This window comes from Triturus cristatus, chromosome 3_2 (assembly GCF_964204655.1).
Source record: "Triturus cristatus chromosome 3_2, aTriCri1.1, whole genome shotgun sequence".
NCBI lineage: Eukaryota > Metazoa > Chordata > Amphibia > Caudata > Salamandridae > Triturus > Triturus cristatus.
In genome coordinates, this window is record NC_140584.1 from 864,409,757 (window position 1) to 864,432,552 (window position 22,796).

General features: G+C 44.2%; 1 protein-coding gene across 35 annotated transcripts in view; it reads right to left on the reverse strand.

Annotated features, from left to right (window-relative positions):
• MYO18A (myosin XVIIIA) overlaps positions 1-22,796 on the reverse strand; it is a 768,001-nt gene that overhangs the window by 217,375 nt on the left and 527,830 nt on the right. For all 35 annotated transcript variants that reach the window (XM_085649195.1, XM_085649183.1, XM_085649196.1 and 32 more), the window contains 2 exons: positions 13,199-13,322; positions 9,673-9,873 (listed from right to left, as the gene is read on the reverse strand). In XM_085649195.1, coding sequence (XP_085505321.1) covers positions 9,673-9,873; positions 13,199-13,322 — 325 coding nt within the window. The remainder of the gene's footprint in view (positions 1-9,672; positions 9,874-13,198; positions 13,323-22,796) is intronic.

Here is a 22,796-nt window from a genome sequence, read left to right on the forward strand (position 1 = left end):
AATTGTAAATAGCAACTATAGTAGACTGACGATCTCGGAGAACCACAGAAACAGACTCCTTTAAACACAAAATTCCACATGCTCCAGTTAATAATGGCCTTGAGGTTGGACAGGGCCCCATTTTTTTAAAACAAATCTTGACCCCGGCTGTCCTCTCCTACCTCTGACTCCAAAGCAAGCTGGTCTCCAAAGCAAGCAGATCTCCAAAGCACTCAGGCCTCTAAAGCAAGCAGGCCTCCAAAGCAAGCAGGCCTCCAAAGCAAGCAGGCCTCTAAAGCAAGCAGGCCTCCAAAGCAGGAGGGCATATGAATTTTTTTGCTCCCAGTGAGTGTTACTTTGCCAGATCAGTGTGACCTGCTGGCCATCAATGACAATTAATGACTAGAAGTCAAGGATCTACCAACAGAAACTGAAGCTGACATACCACCAGAAGCAAGATGTCTAGCCAAAAGAGTGATGTCGCAGGACAGATTCCAAGCTGTGCTCTCAAAACATACGGTTGCACCAATGCCACACAGTAAATCCATTAAGGAGCATAGGGCCAGATGTACCACCAGTTTTTGCATGTGCAAACTGGTTTGCGACCCGTTAGCGCATGCAAAAACCTACATGGTCAATGCTCAAACACTATTTTGAGACTCGCAAAAAATTGCGACTCGCAAAATAGGGGCTCATTTGGATAGCGGGCGGATCGCCACTGCCCATATGGCGGTGGCGATCCGCCTGCTAAAAACCACCGCCCGCTTCCAAATTTCCCCCCGCCACATTACCATGGCAGGGGGGACCCCAGCGGACAGAAAGACCGTCCACCGGTTTTCCGCCCAAAACTCTAAGCAGCTAACATGGTGGCGGTGTCAGGGAGACACCGCCATCCATATTAGCATGAATGCGGGGATGTGCCTTTCGGAAAGGTAGGCGGTTTTTGCCAATGGGGGCCCGTAGCGGGCCCCCAGGGATTCTGGGGGGTGGAAGGCGCACATGGGGGAGTACCTATGGTACCCCCCTGCAGTTCCATGCACAACATGGCAGGCACCGCGCGGTGCCTGCCACGTTGTGCATGGAAGTGCACGACATGCCTTCCTGGCATTGCGGCGGGCTGTGCTGAGAGCACCACCCGCCGCAATGTCAGGAATGCAGGATGCAGTGTGGCGGGCGGTCCCATTTTCCGATAGGATGGTGGGTGGACAAAGTCCGCCCGCTATCCTAATGACCCTCATAGTGTTTTGCGACTCGCTATTAGGAAGGGACGTTCCCTTCCTAATAGCGAGTCCCTAGCCATGTATGAATGTTTTGTGACCGCAATTGCAGTCACAAAACACTCGCAAATTATCACCCTCTTCAAGAGGGGGGTAATGGAGTCGCAAATGGGAAGGGGCCCGCAGGGTACCCTTTCCCCTTTGTGACTAGCTCTAAAAATATTTTTTAAGGGCAGGCTGTGGTCCCACGGACTACTACCTGCCCTTAAAAAATGAAACAAAAACGTTTCATTTTTTATTTTTAGGTCTCACCTGAGCTGGGCATGCGCTGCACTGGCGAGGCATTTAGTGAGTTGGCTTTCAAAAGTCCAACCACAGCTTTTGGGGTGGCACAGAGCGTGCGGTTACGCGAACAATGACGAGCAGAGGCGCCATCTCGCTTTCGTCTCTCGTCATGGTGCGCACACATCGCTCGCGATTACTTTCACTTTTGCCGCGCACACCACTCGCAGGCTCACCTCCTGCTCTCCCTCTCAGTTAACAGCCCCTCCCCCGCCACAGAGCGCGTCTCGCGGCCGCACGTCTTGTTGCTTGTGTTCACGAGTTGTATTTTATATGATAGAGCCATGTTCTGGGCAAATCTCCCTTCTGTTCGATCACGACAGACTGTTTGTCAATTAAACTCCCCCTGTCATGTATTCCAGGCACTGCCCGCTCATGCGCGGAGACCTTCACTTTTACTGCTACCACTTGGACCCTGCGCAACCCTGCTCATTGATCACTGATGCAGGCCAGTGCCCGAGTGCTCTTCAAGTGCCTACACAAGTAATGAGGTGCTTGCGCTGTAAAATTAAACTGTCAACTGTCAGCGATTGCTAACCACAGCAAGAGCTGACCTAGAACAACTTCACCCGCGGCCGAGACAGGTGTCACACGTTTGATCGCTGCGGCCTGCTAGTCATTGTTACCCGAGAGTGTCCCTCCTGGGCTTCCGTTTACAAGACGGCCGTAAGTACATTTCAAACCCACCTCAAAACAGTCGCGGTGCTGGAAAAAAAAAACTCCTATTGTTCGTCGTGCCTTTATTCAATTAACAGATTTGAACAATGGCGCTAATATTTGCAATCTGATTGGCAAGACAACTTTCTGAAAATGTAGGTCTGATGTTCCAAACAACCATGTCTACAGGCGCGCAAACGGCAGCACCTCACCTCAGTGTTTTGCTTGGCTGCCACATCTCCATCTGTCAGCGCTCTGTCACCCCTATCTACTCCTGTTTATGGGAGCCAGCCAGCTCTCAGCAAGTGTCCATCCAACCCATCCTTCCTCCCACCTGAGCAGACTGCGACAGAAACAATAGCTTCTTTCTTTATGTTTCTTGGATGAGGTGGCAGGGCGGTCTAACGTTTTCATTTGCTTTACTGTGAATAACAAAGTACTCCTAAAAAAGGGGAAATGTTTTATGAATATCTTTATTTTTTCTTAAAAGTACGAGATGTTCCCCGTAAATTGCACAGTTTAAGAAAGCGCTTTGAAGCATCTCGCCTTCTTTTAATATGTTACAGGAGTCTACAGGGTGCTTTCGTTACTCTACAAGCCACACAGGAACAGTGCGAAGATTATCGGCTCCACAAGCAAAAATTTATTTTTTTGTCCATGACTTTGCAACCAGTCGGACTGGCCTATAGGGCAATCAGGCAGTGCCCCATGGGCTGGTCTGACAGGTCAGTGTGTGAGCCTGTTTTTTGGGTTGTTTGTGGGCCTGTTTTATAGTCAGCTGGGCCGGTTTCTACTGCTGATTTCCCTGATATTAAAACAAACATTGCCTGTAGTCAAGCTCAAATTTATATAGTCATCCATAACTTGCAAAACACTTACACAGCTTGTGTTTAAAGTTTAAAACTGCAATCATTATGCAAACATGGGACACTTTTTAGGCATCTAATTCAGTAATGGGGGGCCCTTTTATTTTGCTGCCTGAACATATATTCTGTCGTAGTCCAAGCCTCGCCTCAACAAAAGTGCCATATTTGCATTTCCTTCCAACAGTGCAGTAGCCCAGCTGACAACTTCTGGTGGCACCATAAGGCCTTACATCACCTCATGGGCCTATTGGCATACAGTCAGCTTTTACAGGATGAAGCAGGAAAGCCCGCGGTATACATTTTTGAAATCTATTAAAATAAATGTCTATTTAGACTGATTACAATGGGATCTTGAGGGAAAACTTGTAACCCACGATCACCTCTGGACGTTTCGGGCAGGTGGTGTGTTCAAGCATTTTGGGACCTTATAAGTATTTAGTTATGCAGCAGAATATCCTTGGTGCAACAACACCAACTGTTGCATAGCTAAACACTTATAAGGTCCCAAATGCGAGACCTATTGGCTATGCCAATGCTTGTTTTAAATCCATCCAGTTTTTCTTTAAGGAAAACGGGATGCATTAAAAAAAAAAACCTGCTTTAATGAAAAGCAGTCCCAGACATGGTGGTCTGCTGAGCCCAGCAGGCCACCATCCCTGGGAGGGCCAGTCATTCCCAATGGGCTCGCAAATTGCGAGTGGCTCATTAATATTCATGAGCCTCGCAATTTGCAACCCCATTGGGAATCACAAAGTGTTTGAGACACTGTTGTACATTGAATTTAGCATCTCACAATTTGTGACTCTGAGGCGCTAAATCCAATGGTCGTACATTTGGCCCTAAGTCCTTGCTCTTACTGGTGCAGAAGCCATCAAGTGACTCAAATTATTAAGTGAATCAAGTTATAGATGTAAGAAGCAGTTGATCATCTTGTTGTCTCCCAGTACTTCACGCCGGTAGAACCTCCAGTACATGCTAAAGATGACTCAGACATTCAGCCATCATACTTTATAGTATTCATGAACCTACAGGATGTGGATCTTCTCATTCCTATTCACACATTCCAATGTCGTCTTCTTTCTTGGTCAGCATCCCTAGTTGTCTGCATCACCTTTTGATTGGCTCAGCTTTTTGGCTTAAATTTTACATATCCTGAATGTTAGTTGCCCTTTTCTGTTTGTCATGCAGAGCAAAATTCAGGTGGTCTGATGCAGTGCTTGTCATTTTTAGATCTCACCTGGCGTTAGCAGCGCGCATGCGTTGCTCTTGCCATGCGAGTGCCTTTTGCGATCGATTCTTCCAAACCTTTACATGCACACGTACGGATGGACAAAGATGGCTGCTCTCGCCATTCACCCAAAGCTAAACATGCACGTGTACGTACGGACAGTGGACAGTCCGACGCCATCTTGTGCCAATAGCTTTCTATTGTCATGGCAACCAAGCGGCCGCTTCGCGTATGCAGCTTGCCGGAGTTACCTACAAATGAGCGGCGTGGAACTTGTGCTAGCCTCACATGCTCTCCTGAGACACTGCTCCTCACATGCGGCACCTCCCTCAGGCCCCCCCCCTCCTTCGCTGCCTCTGCCGACGCACGGAGCAACTCGCAGCCCTTCCGACTCGCGGCCTCCTCACCTTCTCGCTGTGTGTAATGATTTATTTTTTTGCAATGCCGCATGCATGCTTGCACTTTAACAATGGCGGGCGTGTGACTTTTCTTTGTTGTGCGCGTCTCGCCCAACTCTATTTTTGAAACACTATGTTTTTTTTAATGGCACGACGGTAATGGCGCCCGCGTGTCTTTGTTGTGCACGTCTCGCCCAACTCTATTTTTGAAACATTGCATGTTTTTTTTAACGGCACGACGGTAATTGCGCCCACGTGTCTTTGTTTTAAAATGTGAGGTTAGCAATGGTGCCCGAGCAAATTTGTAAAAAGCGCAGCTCGCCCAACTTGCACCATCATTAAACTTAATTTACCCTCCCAAAAAATATATATATATTTTTTATTTATTTATGTTTGCGGCGCAGCATGCTTTTAGAATAGCGTCCGCGCACCTTACTTTTATTTGCATAAGCTAGGGGGTGCGACTGGTCCCTCGCCACAGCTGGAGGACGAGTCCTTAAGACACACACTAGGACCTCACTCTCCTCAAGGGCAGCCAATGCTTGCCTCACAGCCCCCCGCCATGCTGATTCCACAACAACAATGGGGTGCAAGGCACAGGATGGAGCACACGTGCACGAGGCTCTGAGCAAACCCTTCCCCTCAAATGCTATTCACCTGTTGTTGCAGGCGCTTGGGGACAATGGAGTGCTTTCTAAAGTGACGCTAATCACACCATAACTATATTTTCTTTATTAATGTATAGATTATATCACTTTTCGTCCACCCTCAAATATCACCAGGTTAAAAAGCATATTCAGTGACTGCTTTATTTGGGGTGGGCTAGAGTCAAGGAGTTGACGGGTGTGAACCCGTGGTTCAAAAGTGTACCAGTGAAGTGTGTGGGTGAATTGAATCTCTTCCGGTTGAGCTGTAGTCTCTTCGCAAACCAGCAGATATTTATGCCCTGGGCACCAGTCCACCAGAAAATCCTAACAAAGTTCACATGTAAGATGTCCATAAAGTTATATGATGCCCTTATTGGTACAGATGACTGCTCTGTTGTGCAATTATGTGGTGTTCGAGCCTCAGACGTGGCAATTCCAGGGCTTCCTGTTCTCACCCACCAATCTTACCCGAATACTTGCCTCTAGTCCCTCGTTCGGGTAGTGTCCAGATTTACTGAGTTAGGTGGTAGTATAGCGCTTACAGCTGCATTACAGTTTACGGCTAAAAGATTCCCTCAAATTGTTTATTTTAAATATAAAATAATAATGGTGGCTTTGAAACAGTTTGAGGCATGTCCTTTGAGTGAACCGTGCAATGAATGCAATTTCGTATGCCGCTTTACTCGTGTTTTCATTATTTTTTATTTTATGCTGGTTGAAAAGTGGACAGGGGCTGGTCGATAATAGGAAATGTCTGTTTGTGAATTGATAAATTATGTTCTCGAACATCATGTTGAGGGGCGGAAAGACTCACAGCGATACACAGCCATGCAGGTGATTTTCGGCCGCAACTGAAACAGTCCATGAGCTCTACTTTGGCCGCGCCCTTCAGTTGGTTGCGCATGTAGTGCCTCGAATCTTCTGAAGCAAGTCTGTAACACTTTTTAAATTGAAAGGCACCAATGTCTTGAGCATGCCTTTAATGAGGGGCGGTGTGTAATTGTTGCAGAGAACTAGATAAGGGTCATAGGGTGGGTGTTTCTAGAGCGGTTACAAGAGTCTACTGAAACATCAGCAGAGTTCATGCATTGGCCCTCTATACCCGCCTTCCTTGTGCGAAGCACCCATCGAGTTCTCATAATGCACCTCTGTCCTAACCTGCAGTATTCACTGATTTCCCAGTCCTGAGGCACTTGCAGATATACTTAGATATTTGTAGTACTCAGACAGTCCACTTTCTTCACTGTGCACAACTATACCATTATGGAGACTTCTCAAAGCTCTCTCAGCAATAGGTCTCGTCTTTGATTAAGTTAAAGCCATTTGCTTTGCTATACAATACCATTAGCAAAGCAAATGGCTTTAACTTAATCAAAGGCGAAACCTATTGCATTTTCAATGCTTGTTAACCTTGACAGTAGTGGGAGTGTTTCAATTGTGACACTTTGAAATTTCTAAGGTCTATTTGTTGGCCATACTATCCTGATCTCTGAACAAAATATCAGGGGGTAACTATAAGAGACATTAATTGTGCTACCACATAAGCTTCATGTGCTTCATCGTCAAATGTTTTGGAGCAGTGCTAGAAAGCATTGAGCAAGTAGAGCGCCAGATAAGCAATGGCGGCACAAGCTAAATGGTTTAGAAACTGAGGTCTGGCTCTTATGATCTTGCTTGCTGTTAGACAATGGCAGTCCGTATACTTGACTGGCTATCTTTTTTGGGAACAAGCAAAAAAAAACTCCACAAATAAAGCACAAAAGATCTTGGAACAATCAGACACCCCAACTGTAAGTGGCTGGCTCTCAGATAGATACTTTTTATGCACGGATGAATTTCAGACCTTGGCCACTAAAAAAGCTGCTTTCATGCTACATAGTTCGGACTGCTGACGTACCAATTTGAGCCTGTGAACTATGGTGATCCTTTTTGCTGTAATTAAAAAAAACATGAAAAGAAGTGGGTTGCTGGGGTTTCACCATGATTGCTCTCCAGTTTTGGCATTTTTGCGGTTACTTAGAAAGGAATTAAAATTATTTCTGTCCCTTTTAGGTCTAGCTCATCAGCGCAGCGGTCACCAGATCTTATGCATTAAAAAACAGAGCTTTCAGGAGTACTACAGAGAGGGACTGTAGCTCTGGTTCATCGGAGTACAGTTTTTGATTTGTCAAGAGCTGTGTGCTTCCACTGAAAGAGTGCTTACCCTACAAGTAGCTGTGATCATTTGTTTATGCAGCTGTTTGAGCCAGGCTCTTTACCAAACAAAGGTAATGTGAGGTCAAGCACATGCCACTGTGAGCGAAACAGCTTGGCTTTTAAGGTCACAGAAATGGCAAGATACTATTAAACAACTTCCAGATAATTATGTTGTTTGTTCTTCGCAGGTTGCCATGTGTGAAGGTGTATGCCCACTACAGCAGGGATTTGTTGTTTATACCGATGAGCCAACAGCCAAGGCTATAAGCTAGAACAGTTTATTATGAAAAGTTATAATAATGTCAGTGGGTCATATTGGATCTGATTTATTTATTGTGAAAATTGTACGTAAAGGTTAATAGGCATTCCAGTGTAGGATATTACTCTACTAAAATCTTAAAAAGTTATAACCAAAGCAGTAGGCTTGGGTTTACTGCGAAAAGCATTTGTTGAAGCCAAAAGGCCTTTAATGGTGAACTGTTACTACGCTGTGACAGGCATTTTGTAACAAGAAATCTCACAGATTACTGTAGAAAGGAAGGAGTTTGGTGTTCAATGTTCCTTGTGACAAACCCTGGGAGCAGAAGAGTTTCATTCTGATAATCCTTAGGCTATTTTGTTTGAGAGGGGTTTTGTATTGCTTTGCCAGCTGTAATTTTGTACAAGCTTGTAATTTAGTAACTATATGTATGATGGTTGCGAGCACATGCCCACTTCAGTAAGCCTCTGTTGGTTTTGGTGTCAAGCCACTGGTAAACGCAATAGGACTTATTGGTTAATTGGGAAAAGTTATGTCAGATTTCATAGGTTTGATCTGTTTATTGTGAAAAATATAATATAAACAACAGTTGGCATGACTTACTTATTGTGAAAAGCATGTACTAAAGGTAATAGACGTTTAACAGTGGATTGTTATTACACTGTGGTCAAAGCCCGTAGGCAGGTATTTGGTGAAATGGAGTCTTTTTTCCTTCCTGTTTATATGTAGTCTCTTGTCCAGTACAACCTCCCCCACCTTGCCTTTTTTCAACCCTTGAAACTTTATGGGTCCAGCAATGCTGTTACCTAAATCTTCCCGCACTCCTCAAATGTACCCCTTATTGGACACACATATTGAAATTTCATTAGACAGCAAGACTGTATATTATTAAATTCACTGGCTGTACTATCATCACCGATCATATCACTGCGCACCTACTCTCCAACGTGTTGGTCAAAGGCATTGAAACAAGAAGAGGCAGTTACTCCAATCTCCTTTGCCTGTTTACTGTACCAAAATCCCTTGCAGGCAAAACATCCTCTCAAAACTCTTGCTCTCTACAGACACTCTGGTTGTCTTTTCCCAATCGTGAGACGGGAGAGATCCAGAAAAGCCACCTCACAGTCCCTATGCAACTCTTGCCCACGCTCTACTTTCTTTACCTTTGCTGTCAATGCTAGTGTTGCAACCTGCCCACAGTCACTTAATTCCAAATTAATCAGTCATCAATTTTAACAATTCCCTAAAGCCCAAGCCTTCTGCCTGCACCACTTCCATTAGCCCAATGCCTCGGACTTGGATCCCTTCATCACATGTCATCGATAAGCTTATTTTTTAGCCATTGGATTTACCACCTCCTACCACATACCTCTGCCTCACCCTCTCTCCTTACTTCTGTCTCAACCACTCCACCTATCTAACCATCAGCATTCACAACTGTCCTGTCCAAATGTTGTCCTCTGCCACACTCAACATCAAGCATCAACCGCCACCGCTCCCCTTCACCTCCACCATCCGTAGGCATTAGCTTCCCTGGACACCACATCTCAAGGGTCTGCCTATACCACATTCTTTCCCAGTCATCAGCCTCCTTGGCTTTCCTTACACCAATCTCACTCACCTTGCTCTAATACCTGTGCTTGAACATTACAACCCATCAGCTTCACTGCCCCTCAGCCCAGCTGTCATCCTAAATAATCCTTTAAGTCTGTACGCTATTATTCACCATCTCTTACTCCAGGCACAGACCTCCCTATTATATTTACACTAACCCTGTGCTTTCGCCTTCTTGACCCTCACTGCTGTAGCCCATGTTGTTGTCCTATATCAGAGTGCTGCCTGTCGCCCCAGGGTCCCCAGTTCCTGTCCCTACTTATCCATACCTGCTCCAGCATCTGGATGCTGCCCGCCTGCTCATCCAGCTCCTCTTCCTGGTCCTTTACCTTTGCCTCGAGGTCTCGAAGTTGCTTCTTCACCTTGGCATGTGAGGCCTCATCTTTGGACTCCTGCGACGAGGCATCCTGTAGCTCGAACTCCACTTGCTCCACCTTCTGAGTAAGTGCCTGGATTTCTGAGTCTTTGTCCTGTGAGACACATGATGGAGGAGAGTTACCAGAATGTGTTAAATGGTTAGTAAGTGCAAGGCACAGTTGTGGAGTGTATCACTTACCTTCACTCTGACTGCACAACGTATACCTTATTTCAAAATGTCACTTTACTAACACATGCTGAAAAACAACCTATGCTATTCTAAATATTTTCTGCCAAGTAGTAATCAAATATTTGGCACAATTAGACCACGCTTTGTTTCACCTATTAATTATATTTTTGTTTTTACCAGAAGCCTACTGCAGAACAACATTCCTCTATTCTTGCAAAATGGAAGGTGTGAAATTTAGGTAGGATGCAATACATATTTTGTTTGCAATTGTCATTGTATATCAGTTCACTTTATTTTTCTCTCTTTACAACATTATTTATATTTATGAGACACAAACAAGCGTGCAATTTGTTATGACTATTTCATATACAACTTGAAGTTTGCAAAAGGAGTTCTATAAAGTGCGCCTTTGCTAGTTTTTTCTCATCTTTTACTAGCACTTTCTGTTTTCCTACCGATTTTGGAAAGTGCATTTCTATTCATTATTTGTTGAGTTTCTATAATGCACAAAGTGCTGATATCAATAGTAAATGTTAGAAAATCCGCCAAAGATTTACACACTGCATAAGCTCTCTGACTGGCTATAGGGATTTGGAGCCCTGTATTTAAGGTCTTCGTTCACAGGAGACCGCGCATCATGGGTAGAGACCTGGAGTCCTCTACAATAGAGCTTATAAGACATGCATCCTTGCTTCTATAATGTATTTGCATCTTTCTTCTCTTCATACCTGATCTTAAACTAACCCACATGATATCCCTTCCCAGCTACCTTCATCTTTAAAACTTCTCATAAACCTACCTAACCCTGACTCATTCTTTCTCAGCATTCACTTGCCAAATCTTCTGTAATGCAGACAGAACCTAGAGAAAACCCCCCTCTTCTTCTCATCTTGTCCATTTAGCTGATCTCATTATATTAAATACTCCTGCTTGGAGAATGCAACAGAGCTTTACTATCAATTCTCAATCTCCTCCTTGATTCTTCATACTGGCAACCCTTCTTATCCTGCTTTGGAACATTCTCTTGGATCTGCTTTGACTGTGATTGGGTAACCTACTTCACCTCTAGAATACTGACACTACTACCCATTTCCTTCCTCCTCCTTTATCACTTCTATTTCTCCACTTTGGCCTTTTCTCTCTGTGTTGTCATCTTAAACTGTTGCTACATAAAGCTGTTTCTTAAATGTAACAACTGTAGTGCAGAACCTTTAGACCTGTATTTTTCAGCTCTTGCTTCTTTCCAGCTTCCCCTCTTCCTGTCATTTCTCCTGTGCTCTCTGGTCTGTAGTCATCATCTTATCACTGACCGTCTGTCAGCTCTGCCCCATCTGAAAACAAATTGCCTGATCCAGATGTTTATGCAAATACTTATTCCTTTCTTCCTATATGAATATCTGAAGCATCCTATTCATTCAAAAATATCTATGAATCCAGATTCTAATTCTGTGTCTTTCTGGCAATTCGGTTGCTTGATCTTACCATCATATCTTAAATGGCTGATGATCCTATTGTATTCAAAGCGTTGAAGACATTTTTGGTTCTGTTCATTCCTGGTCTATTTTCTATGTGTTTCTGAGCTCCTGTTCGGTTTCTTGACGAGGACATTATTGCAGATCACCTGCTCTGGAATCACCAAGGGGGTTGATTCTTGGTCTTCTTATTCTCAATGAATACCACTTCCTGGGGTGCTAATATTTCCCCCTTTGGGCTCAATTTCATCCCAATGACTCACATCTTTATAAACGTTCCTCCTCTCAGTTTTTACAGTAACTTTTCTAATCTATCTGCTATTAACTGATGACTGTTTTCCAAATCCCTTCCTCTTAATACTAGTAGAACACCAATTTTGGTCTATTCTGCACTTGACCCACTGACCTGTCCAGGCACTTCCACCGAGTCTTTTTGTGCTTCCTTTCTTCCTTTGACTTCTTCACAAAGTCTCGCCCTTGTATTTGACTCCTTGTTATCTTGTTTTCTACTTCATGCACTTGTATTTAAATGTTCATTAACCTTTTATGCAACCAAAACGCTCTTCCTTTTACCATGCCATTTTAATCAGCTTTTTGTCTTGAACTGAACCTGTGTTTCCAATTCTTTAGGCCTCCTTTTTTCGCTTTGTGGGCTGATCTTTATGTCAAAGTTCCAATTTCTTTGCACCACAATCACAGACTTACACCCACAATCAACACTTGCTTCAATGTATTCATCTTACCGGGTTACAATATACTCTCTTGAAGTATTTGCTCTTTGTCAAGGTTTACTCTATATATTTCACTACCAAGATGTACTTAATCAACATTAGATCACTTTCTTTCAACACTTCAAAATAAGGGAATTGACCATTATTTATAGCTTACTCTGCCCACACCTAACCTGATTTGCTTCTCATTCTCCATTGTTTTTCAAAGCCACATTTCCCAATGTTTACATTTTATGTTGCAACTCTGCAATTCATTCATTGCTATGTTTTTACCATTATTATTATCTCTCTACAGTTCACTTGAGAAAGTTCTAATAAAATGCATGAACATTAGGGGCGGCTAAACAAGTGTTACTATCAAAGTGGGGCACGGAGGACATGCCAACAAAATTAGACTGGCTTCACAGAGTCTGGGAGGTAGTGGGCATGGAAAGGATCACAGCTGGAATTAACCGCACACTGCCCAAATTTGATAAGACTTGGGGCTCCACAGTGGCCTATTTATCCTCGGAGTTTGTAGAACTCACATGCCCACGGTATTTACGGGTACTCCGGTTCTCCACTACGCCTCCCACCGACGAACAACCCGCTCAGGAAGAGGTGGGGCTCCCCATTAGCTTGAACCCTATTCAGTCGAGAGATAGGAAACGTGTAGGCCTCTGACTATCTCCTTTTCTACCCCTTTGTTCTTCTTTCTCTATCTTCTACAGAATACTTATAATCTTCGTTACTCCCCACCGGCCTTCGGTTGTAGGTGGGTGTTGTGTTTAAATTGGTCACCTAAAACTGGAATTAAATGATTTAAACTATAAAATGCATGAACATAAATACACTTTGGCTCATCCAGTCCCTCCCCTTCCTCAAACTGGCCTGAAAGGCGCAAAGGATTCTGCAGCAAACCTGTGCACACATAATGGTTTATCTATGAGACAGGAGGGGGAGACCTGAGCTCCTTGATCAGAGTCGGAAAGTTGTAATGCGAGCTGGCAGGCATAACCTGGAAGATATTACTTCAGAGAGAACTAGTCAGACAGACCCTACTTACCTCCAGCTGCTGTCTGAGGTTGAAGACCTCGGATGTGAGCATATCCTTCTCCCTGCTCAGTTTCTCTCTCTGGATCTTCTCCCTCTGCACCTCTTCATTTGCCTGGGCAAGCTCAGTGTCGAACCTAAGCCAACAAAGAGAGAGACGCGCAAGATTTAAAGAAGATTCAAGCATGTTCCAGCCCACACTGGCCACCCCGCCTCATCCCTGTACTCCTTTCCTTGTTGATGCACAAGGCCTGTCAGTACTTGACAAGACTCTAGGGCTCTCCTGGCTGCATGAAAAGTGCTAATAAGAAATTGCTATTTATATCTGAAGAACCTGCTAATTGCTCCTATTTCGCCTAATTTACATAAACAATAACAAAAGTACACTCAATGATGTATGCTTCTAAACTTACACAGCTGTCTCTTAAGGAACACTCACACACGATAATAGGAAATGAAAAAGACACAAGCCTAGGAAGAATGTATTACAGAAAGACTCAGCCCGGCTCCAAAATCAGTGCTTCAGCTCCACAAGATAACTTAAGCAATACTCGACCTTAATCCGAAAACCCTGCTTTTATATCACAAGAAAAAACCCTAAAACAATTTGAGGACCAAAGCGAAGGTGACCAAAACCCCAGAGTGTGCTCCAGAATGATGCGCATGTACTTAACAACTAGAGCCAAGCTCACAAACACTCTGGGCTGGGATTGTCTTCCTGTTTGTCCTTTGACAAGGAAAAAGCTGTTGAAAGGAGACGGGTGCAAGTCTAGGACCAGCTTGACCATCCTTCCAAAATTCACGGAGCTGCTTCACAACCAGAGGATAGCCAAGCCGCATAGAGGAATGTGGTGGTGAGCAAAGGAGGGGGACCTAGTCCTGTGGACTCCCTCTCCCCTAAACCATTGAACCAGAATTCTTTGCCCAATATTAGCAACTCAGTCTGGGGTGGAGTAACCCTGCAAAGCATCACCAATGCCATAGAATATTATATCTACAACATATTTCTCCATGATGATGAGACCTCAATTGGACACCTCCACATCAGAAGTTCGCCAAATGGGTGGATTTCGACATAGGCATGTGATTTCTTCCCCACGCCCTTCTACCTGCCCCCACTCTGCATTTTGCACTGTGGTGAACCAAAAACATATTTTCTGGGTGGTCATAAGGTCTAGCACCTATATCCGAAGCATAATCATTGTTCAGAAACATTGGAGCTGCACAAACTTCCAACAACTGAGGTCCTTCCCTGCAGATACCAAACTAGCATGGAACTGCAGTGAAAGGAAAAGTACCCAGAGCAGATGAAAAACCCAATGTAAAGGACCAGAACAAATTTGCAGGCCCATTTTTTCAAGAGTCCCTAATGGTAACTACATGGTACATGATGAAGCCGACACCCACGAAGAAGGTAATACACAGACCTTGACTCTCAGGAAGCAGAAGTGGGGCTGTTTTAGTGACCACTGATCACAACACCTAAAACTGATTTGCCAGACCTCACCCTACCCCATCAGGTACTCTGGGAAAACCTAAATGCGACTTCTAGGACCAGAAATACAGAGTCATTGGCTTCGCTATAACTTAGCACAGGTTCTAAGACCTGAAAAACATCAGAAAGGCTTGACCACATTACAGAGGATTCAAGAGAAGCTCAAGAAATAACTTATTTTACGGTCCTGTGGCTTATTTCTCCAATCGTGAGACTGAGGCAACAAGAAAGCCCAAGCGAGCAATCAAGCTGCTGGGAACTGTCCTAAAGAAAGCACATTTTCACAATTCTCTATATAAGAAAGGATTGGGGCTCTGAGGTTTTCTTTGTGGTTTTTCGTTTTGGCTGAACTACTAATCTAATGCGTGGTTAAAGAGAATCTCCTTTTAAAAGTTAATACATGTGACTGAAGATATATACTGGTTATTGTTTTATTGTGTCTGGTACCGACCTATCACCACTTTCCATCAATAGGCCTTGACTGCTTAGCCACAGCTACAACTGAAGAGGCTTCGTGGTCACTGCTTAACCATTACAGTCCTAGTATTGAGTCCTCGGGCAATAGGGAAAGCAGTCGGTATTACCTTTGAATTTGCTCCCTGAATACGCAGAATGCAAGCGTAGCTCTCTTACACTTTCTCACTTCAGTCCATGATGAGGTACAGCAAGACAGATGTTGAGCACCCCTCTGAACCTCACCGACAAAACCAAAACTCTGCTGACATAGGCCACTCAATAAATCCATAGTGTAGCAACCATGCACTGCGACCCGAGACGTCTTTTACCGGTCTGCCTGGAGGTGCTTTGATATCTCCTAAGAGGTAGGAGGTGCTATACAAAATCTGCCATACAGTACAATATTGAACCTGCTGAAAATAACTAAAATCTGCTTCTACAGCAAAGGAAATGTTAAGGTACAGGATTATCTGGTCCTAATTCCTTGACCTTGGTTCTGTAACATGAGAAACACTACAAGAACACTCTTTGCTCAAGAGTCCTTGTCCCATAGATACCTTTTAGGAACAGTCAGGCTCCACCAAAGCCTGCATCGCCAATAAGGCAAACATCAGTCACAAGAACACTTTGCCCTTATTCAAACACCACCCTAAGAAGTAGGCATTAGGAATTTAGCAAAATTTAAGGAGGAATTTGGGAGGAACATGCTAATACAAAACACACACTCAACAAAACAATAAGAAAATTTCAGTTCACAAAATGAACTTCTAAAATTACTACAGGTCTAAAAGTGTCAAAACAGGTGTAAATGTACTCCAGTCCGGCCTTGGAGTAAGTCAAGCACCACACAAGGCCAACCACTGGTACTACAGCACACTCCAAAAGAAATCAATGAGGCCCCTTAGGTACTCATGCTAAACAAATTAAATTAGTTCAACATTTAAAAATATATGTTTAAGTGATTTAAAAAAGTGTATGTGACTATTACAATTGTTATTTATAAAGCATTAATAAACGTAATTTAAAAAAAGACAGTCAAATTTTACATGTGTTAAACAATAAAACATTTTTAAATTAATTAAATGCGTAAGTTATAAGCCAGTTTACTAAAATAAATAAAACTGTTAGTAAGGGTGAACATCTTGTTAAAATCATTGTATCAAAATTAACATTTACATATATAATTAATATATTAAATTAACTCTTAATAAACCTTAATAATTTTTCCCACACATTTCCATAAGGAATCTTCACCTTGGTGGCACAGGGCCCCAATCACTGTGGCATAGGTCTAAGCTACGGTGGTAGACATATTCGCCAACTTAGCGGAACATAAAATGTGGTTGTAAAGTTACTTGCAACTTTTAGCTTATGAATACACTTGCAGGAGGAAATGGTGAATAGGAAAAAGCAGAGAGTTACTTTGAGGTGTAATATTAAGTAAACATGCATACAAATATATGAATGTCTATTTCCCTTTGTGTATCAGGCCCTATGTTTTTGTTACGGGGTGATATTGGTTCTGTTTTTTGCATCATCAGAACTGTCAATCCTGAGTATTTTCAAGTGGGAGAGCTGCGTTTAAAGGTGCGTGGTGTCACTTCCACTACCCCTGCTATTTTTATGAAGCCAGGCCCATTACCAACAGCCTGCAGGAACTTGCTAGCCTCATGCTTCCGGTCTCCCTCAGAAGATAGCCCTAAGCAGTGCTTAGTTTGTAAAAAGTTAGTGCCAGGGTCCTTTTTCGGGAAGTCACAGCAGCCTGCACCACACATTGTCCCTGCCAGTGCTGCCAATGACTGTACCAACACAACTACATACCATCTCACTCCTACAAGTGATACACTTCAGACAATTTTTAAGTATTTCGACATATTAAACACACTGGTTGTGCTCATCTCAAACTTAAAAAGACAGCGCCACCATGTAGTGAATAGTGAACTGTCACTAGACCTAGTGCTGCCAATTAAGTGCCAGTGCAGAGCACCGGAAACCACTGTCTTAAATTAAGCACTGGTTCGAAGCCACGGTGAAAGCTCCCAGCTGATTCCAAAGTACTCACGACTTTGGAACACATTTTTTTGTGTGTCTCTTATCTACTGCATTGCCTTCCACAAGCAAACCTTGGTGTGCAATGCCAGAAACCAACAAAGAGGTATTGGGCCCAGCCGGGACTCGATCAAGACAACGGTTGCCGATTATTTGAGGAATATACAGGGATTTGGGTCTGTTATTGCTGCTGCTGCTGCGGTGGGGAGAGATGGTGGCTCTGAGGCAAGCACAGCATTCCTCTCTCACCCCACCCTCATCACCACATTATACTACACACTCCACTGCACGCACACATTTGTGTTTTCTCCATCTTGCTGAAAAAGCAAAACACGTCCCTTCCCTTTTGGCAGGGAACGCATGGGCTGTAATGAGTTTGGCTGTCCAGGGACGGCAGGAGATTTCATTCAATTTGCTCATCAGAGAGAGAAGGGTTTGGGGCGAGGTGGGAGTGAAGGGGCTGGTTTACAGCAGCGCACAATCGCTTCCAATAAACCCTTTAATATGGAGTCTTGATGTCTAAATGTGACCTGAAGTAGGCATGTGTCCTGCAGTCAAACATTGGCCCCGAGGATGTAGCTAACACTAGGGCTGCAGAGAGGCGGCAGCGTTGCTTAATTTGTAACATAGTGAGTGCTGGTGCCTAAAACACTGCTCAATAGAAAGCGGCTGGTGCTATTAAATATTCCCGTGCCGAATACTAAGGCTGCTTAGTGCTGAATCCAGCTGCGTAGTCCTGAATCCACCTAAGTGCGGTGTGTCATCATTAATGCCCGGGACATCAAGGCACTGCATTCACCCCAGCCCTAGGGGTATTGCCTCGTTACATTGGTGAAAAGGGGGTCTTACCCTGCTGCTGATAGGTGCCCCACTCGGAACCTGCATTTAAAGCGCGTCACTGCCCACAGCAGATGAAAGATTGTGGCAAATCCATAATTATGGGAAAACACAGTGGCCACATAATTCCAGTAGCCCTGTGCATGTGTAAGAAATTGGGTAATTAGTTGAGAGGGGAAAGTACCCCTCTTAAGTCAAATTCCCCTGGTAGTGATGGCACAGGCTTAACTTAAAGGCAATGTGTAAAGTATTTATGAAGTATTAAAACAGCAAAAATGTTGAAATGCAAAACCAAAAAAATCCCAAAATGAATTAGGAAAATAGAGTACGGTTTAATAAACAAAATTACACCAAAAAGACAAAAATCTATTAAGGAGAACCAGAGATTTGAATGTTTATAGTTTTAAGTAGCAATAGTGCCAAGAAGTATAAGGTGCCAATGATAGTCAATGGTCACTGCAGAACAGGGACTAGGCGCAATCTGCCACCTTTCACGATGGAACAAGAGTCAGCTACACTGACCAGGTACGCCCTGGACAAATATTTTAACTTCTGACTTCAGTCCCTAAAGTCCCAATTATCCCTGGAGCTTTAACAGGAGGTCAGCCTTATGACCCTAGGAGTCTACATCTTAGTCCTGGGTACAAGATCAAGAGCTGGGCCAGTCCTCCAAGTCATTTCTCAGGTTGCAGACAGCAGGTGCAGTCTTCTTCTGATCTTCTTCCGGTCCAGAAAGTGTTCTGGAGTGGGTTACTGGAGATGCCACACTTATGCCCGTCATGAGCTAGTGAGTGGGAATGACCCCATGTAGATGCTCTAACCATTGGAGTAAAGGTTCCGGGGCTAACTCTACCCATTTTGGAAGCCTTCAACCGCAATAAACTTGGGATCTGAGGGCTAAGTTGTATGTGTATCCCTACATCAAACACTAAAATCCAGTTTTAGGCAGTCCCTGTAACAAACCTAAGAGACAGAAGTCTGGTAGGACAAGAGCTGAGTTTTCAGCAACCAAGCATTTGATACAAGTGTTTTGTCATTCTGTTTCCCTGCTTTGAAGTGTGCCTCAAATTGTATATGTAAAACCCCAGCAGACCTGTCAGGCAGATCTTGACACTGCAGCAGGAGCAGACTCTATGATGTACAGAAGAGTTCCACTGTGATGGGATCTGACTGGCTGGGGTGACAGAATAGGGCACTGCCAAAGTGTCAAATAACATGTGCCTGGGACAGGGGAGGACTCTTTGAAGTGTGCCCCAAATGTCATATGAAATAAACCAGACCTGTCAATCAAGATGTGACATTCAAGTAGGACATGACACTTTATAGTCAAAGAGGATCCTCCCAGCTCCCCCTGCATATTCTGTCAGGTTTAGATGGGTTGTCTCTGCCCATTTAAGATCAGCCTATTGTTTGCCTCTGGGAGTAAGTTCACACCTCATTTACGCTTATTTAAATGCTAATCACTGGCTTGTCGAAGTGGGAGACAGAAAAACACATTTAGTTTCGGGAGTCTTCAGGCAGTTCAAGAGTAACTTTAAAAAATGAACTTTTCCCTAATATTGATCAGAAATCTGACTTTACCATTGAATAGGATTTTTACTATTAAAACAGTTGCTTAATTATTTTTCTAGCTATTCCAATTGGCAATCTATAGTATTAGTTTTTTTAGTTGATTAATTATTGCATCCCGACAGCAGTAACCACTAAACTATAAACTATCCAAAACTGCGTGGCCAGACTACTGTTGGGAATGTCAAAGCGCCTCTCAGCTAAACCTGCCCTTCGCTCCCTTCACTGGCTACCAGTGAAAGAAAGCGTCAGCTTTAAAGCCCTCAGTGTCTCCCACAAGTCCCTGCAGGGGAATGGGCCACCATTAATCTCGACCATGATCCGCCCCTACTAAGAGAGTAGGAAACTGCGCTTGGACGAACTTCACTTAGTTGAAGTCCCAAGAATTAAGAGGGCCAAAAGCAGTGGCCGACTTTTTTCCCTCAGCGCAGCCAAACTCTGGAACGCACTGCCGCTACATCTCCGCAGTGAACCCAGCCACCTGGTTTTCCCAAAACAACTGAAAACACGTCTGTTTCCCTAAGTCTCTCTGTCTCTGATTACTAGTCATGCTCAGCGCTGGGAGGCCTCAGGGTAGCCATGTGCTATACAAGTGTCCTTTTCATTTCATTTCATTTCATCCCAGTGCCTTCCTATAAAACATAAAACCCTGCTACAGTGAAAATAGCATTTAAGGCTTTTTCACCGTTAGGACATGTTTAACATTTAACTTTTACATGTCCTACTTTTAAATATCATGCACGCTGCCTTACGACTAATAATACTTACCTATGTGTGACTTATAAATATTTAAAAGGGGGGGTTTAGGCCTGTCAAAGAGGGTCATTTTAACGGATCAAATTTGCAGTTGAAACCTCACTTTTAGAAAGTAGGCATTTTCTTACTTTACCATTCTGTGTGCCTCTGGCTGTTTGTGTATTCAGCATCTGGTGTGTGAGTGACAGGAGCTGAAATGTGCATTCACTCTATACAGTCACTGGGGGGAGGAGGAGTAGGGAGTAGAGGTGTGCCCTGCCTTGCCTGGGTGACTCATCGCAGGTCTGAATAGACCTGGTCTGCATTTAGAGTCGTAGGAGGAGTTGTGATTGCACCTGAATAGGCTGTGTCTCCTTTTGTACAATGCTGTCTCCGCTCCCTGTGGTCATGCTGCACACCAGTGAGGGCAGAAATTGTTTGGATAGGGTTCAGAGATCCTTGCAACAAAGAAAACAAAGATATTTTTGGGGTATAAGTATTAGACCTAAAACCCCAGGACTTTAGATTACTTTCAGGAACAAGAGGACGCCGTCAAGAAGAAAAGCTGGAGAGCTGTAAGGAGGAGTACTGACACTTTGCTGTGTGCTGTGTGGGGTTGGCCTGCAGTTGCTACTTCTGTCTATGGTGGAGGAAAAGGACTTACTCTTTCTGCCCTGCTGTGGTATCCTGCTTGGGAAGGAAACTTCCAAGGGCTTGTGTGTGCTGGCCTCCTGTTGGGAAGTCTCAGGGATATAACAGACTTCATGGAAAGATCCTTGCTGGATTTTAAGGGGAAACCTGCCTGAAAGGAAAACTGCAAGGGGTGAATTGGCCTCCTGTCTGGAGCCCTAGAAGGACTGGACTGTTCTTTCTTTAATTTCAAAAAGAAAATGTGTGGTGTGTTGGTGGGCACTTCCCTCAAAATAAAAACGTGTGTGAAGCACTCCTAATGCTGTTTAGCGCATGTGGAGGACCTTCACTGTATTACTGTGCCGCCCACCAGTTTTTGGGACCTGGTGAGGAGAGAGCGTAAGCGCGAAGGTGCCCTCCCCCCTACCCAGCCTCTGGTGCATGTGCCTGCTCGGGACGAGAAGCCTGCTGGAACTGAGCCTCATCGGCGTCTCCGGACGCTGCCCCCGGCTGGAGAGAGAGCGCCATGCAAACTGCAGCATCCGTACCGGTTGCCCAGCAACTACCCTGAAGCCAGCAAGGGCGCGGCATCATCGAAAGTCGCTGGCCCCGCCCAGAGGAGTCCCCGGGGGCGAGGCTCAGCAGGAGGCTTGAGACCTACAAGGTGTATGCCCCCTCCCCTCATGGGCATATACCTGGGGACATTGGTTTGCTGGCATCACGGGGTAAACCTCGATGGGGGCCCCCACCACTCCTTTGGGAACTGAAGGCGCATCAGAGGTCCTGGTCGGGATTGGTGTTTACCGCATTTCTGGCAGTAGGCGGGCAGGTGACCAGAAGCCTACTAGGGAGGGGTCTGTGCATTATGCCTCATGCCGTCCTGACGTGGTGTTGTGGCTCATCCCTTGCAACTGTCAGGAAGGGACACCGATGTGTCCAGTGATGGTGTTCATGCATTATATTTTTATGTTGTTTTGGTAACGTGTGCGCCCTATGAACACTACTTCAGTGCACTATATGTGTTATGGCAAGTGGCACAGTGTTTGATGTAATTATGGTCTTATGTGGTTTACATGCCTTTTTTATGACAAGCACCCAGTGGAGCAGCAATTTATGTTATGTAGTCTAAATGGGATTCACATACTAGAAAGTGATTTATGGTCTATTGTGTTTCTATGAATGAATACAAAGCATATTTTTGAGATAACTTTGTGTGCAGTCTCTTTTTGTGGTGTGCCTAGTGTGTCACTGGTGCGTGTGTGTGTGTAGCACAAACTCCTTTACACATTGCCTCTGGGATAAGCCTGACTGCTCTGGCAAGCTACCAAGGGGGTGAGCAGGGGTCATCTTTGGTGTGTAACTCCCTTACACTGACAAGAGTGGTGGGGTTTGCCTAGCTTAGGTATATACCCTAGCCAACCAGAAACCCAATTTCGAACAGTATGACATTGTATGATATGGCTTTTTATTGTAGAATATGGTAAGGTATGTCCTGTCCCTGTATAGTATGGCATGGCCTAACATTTTATAAGGTATGGACTGATATTGTAAAGTACTGTATGGCCAGTTATTGCATGGTATGGTATGATATTGTATGGAAAGGTATGGTATGGTTTATCCTTTTATAGAATGGTACGGCTTGTCATTTTATCGTATGATATGGCCTGGCATTTGGCCTATCATTGCATAACATGGTATGGGAATCTTTGTTACAATGTCCACATTAAGCTATGGGAAGAAGGGCAATAAGAATGGTCAAACAAGCACAAAAGCGCTTTACAGTTTATTAGAACATTGGAATGTTGGAAGCTCCATTGAAAACAATGGAGTGCTTCGGGCT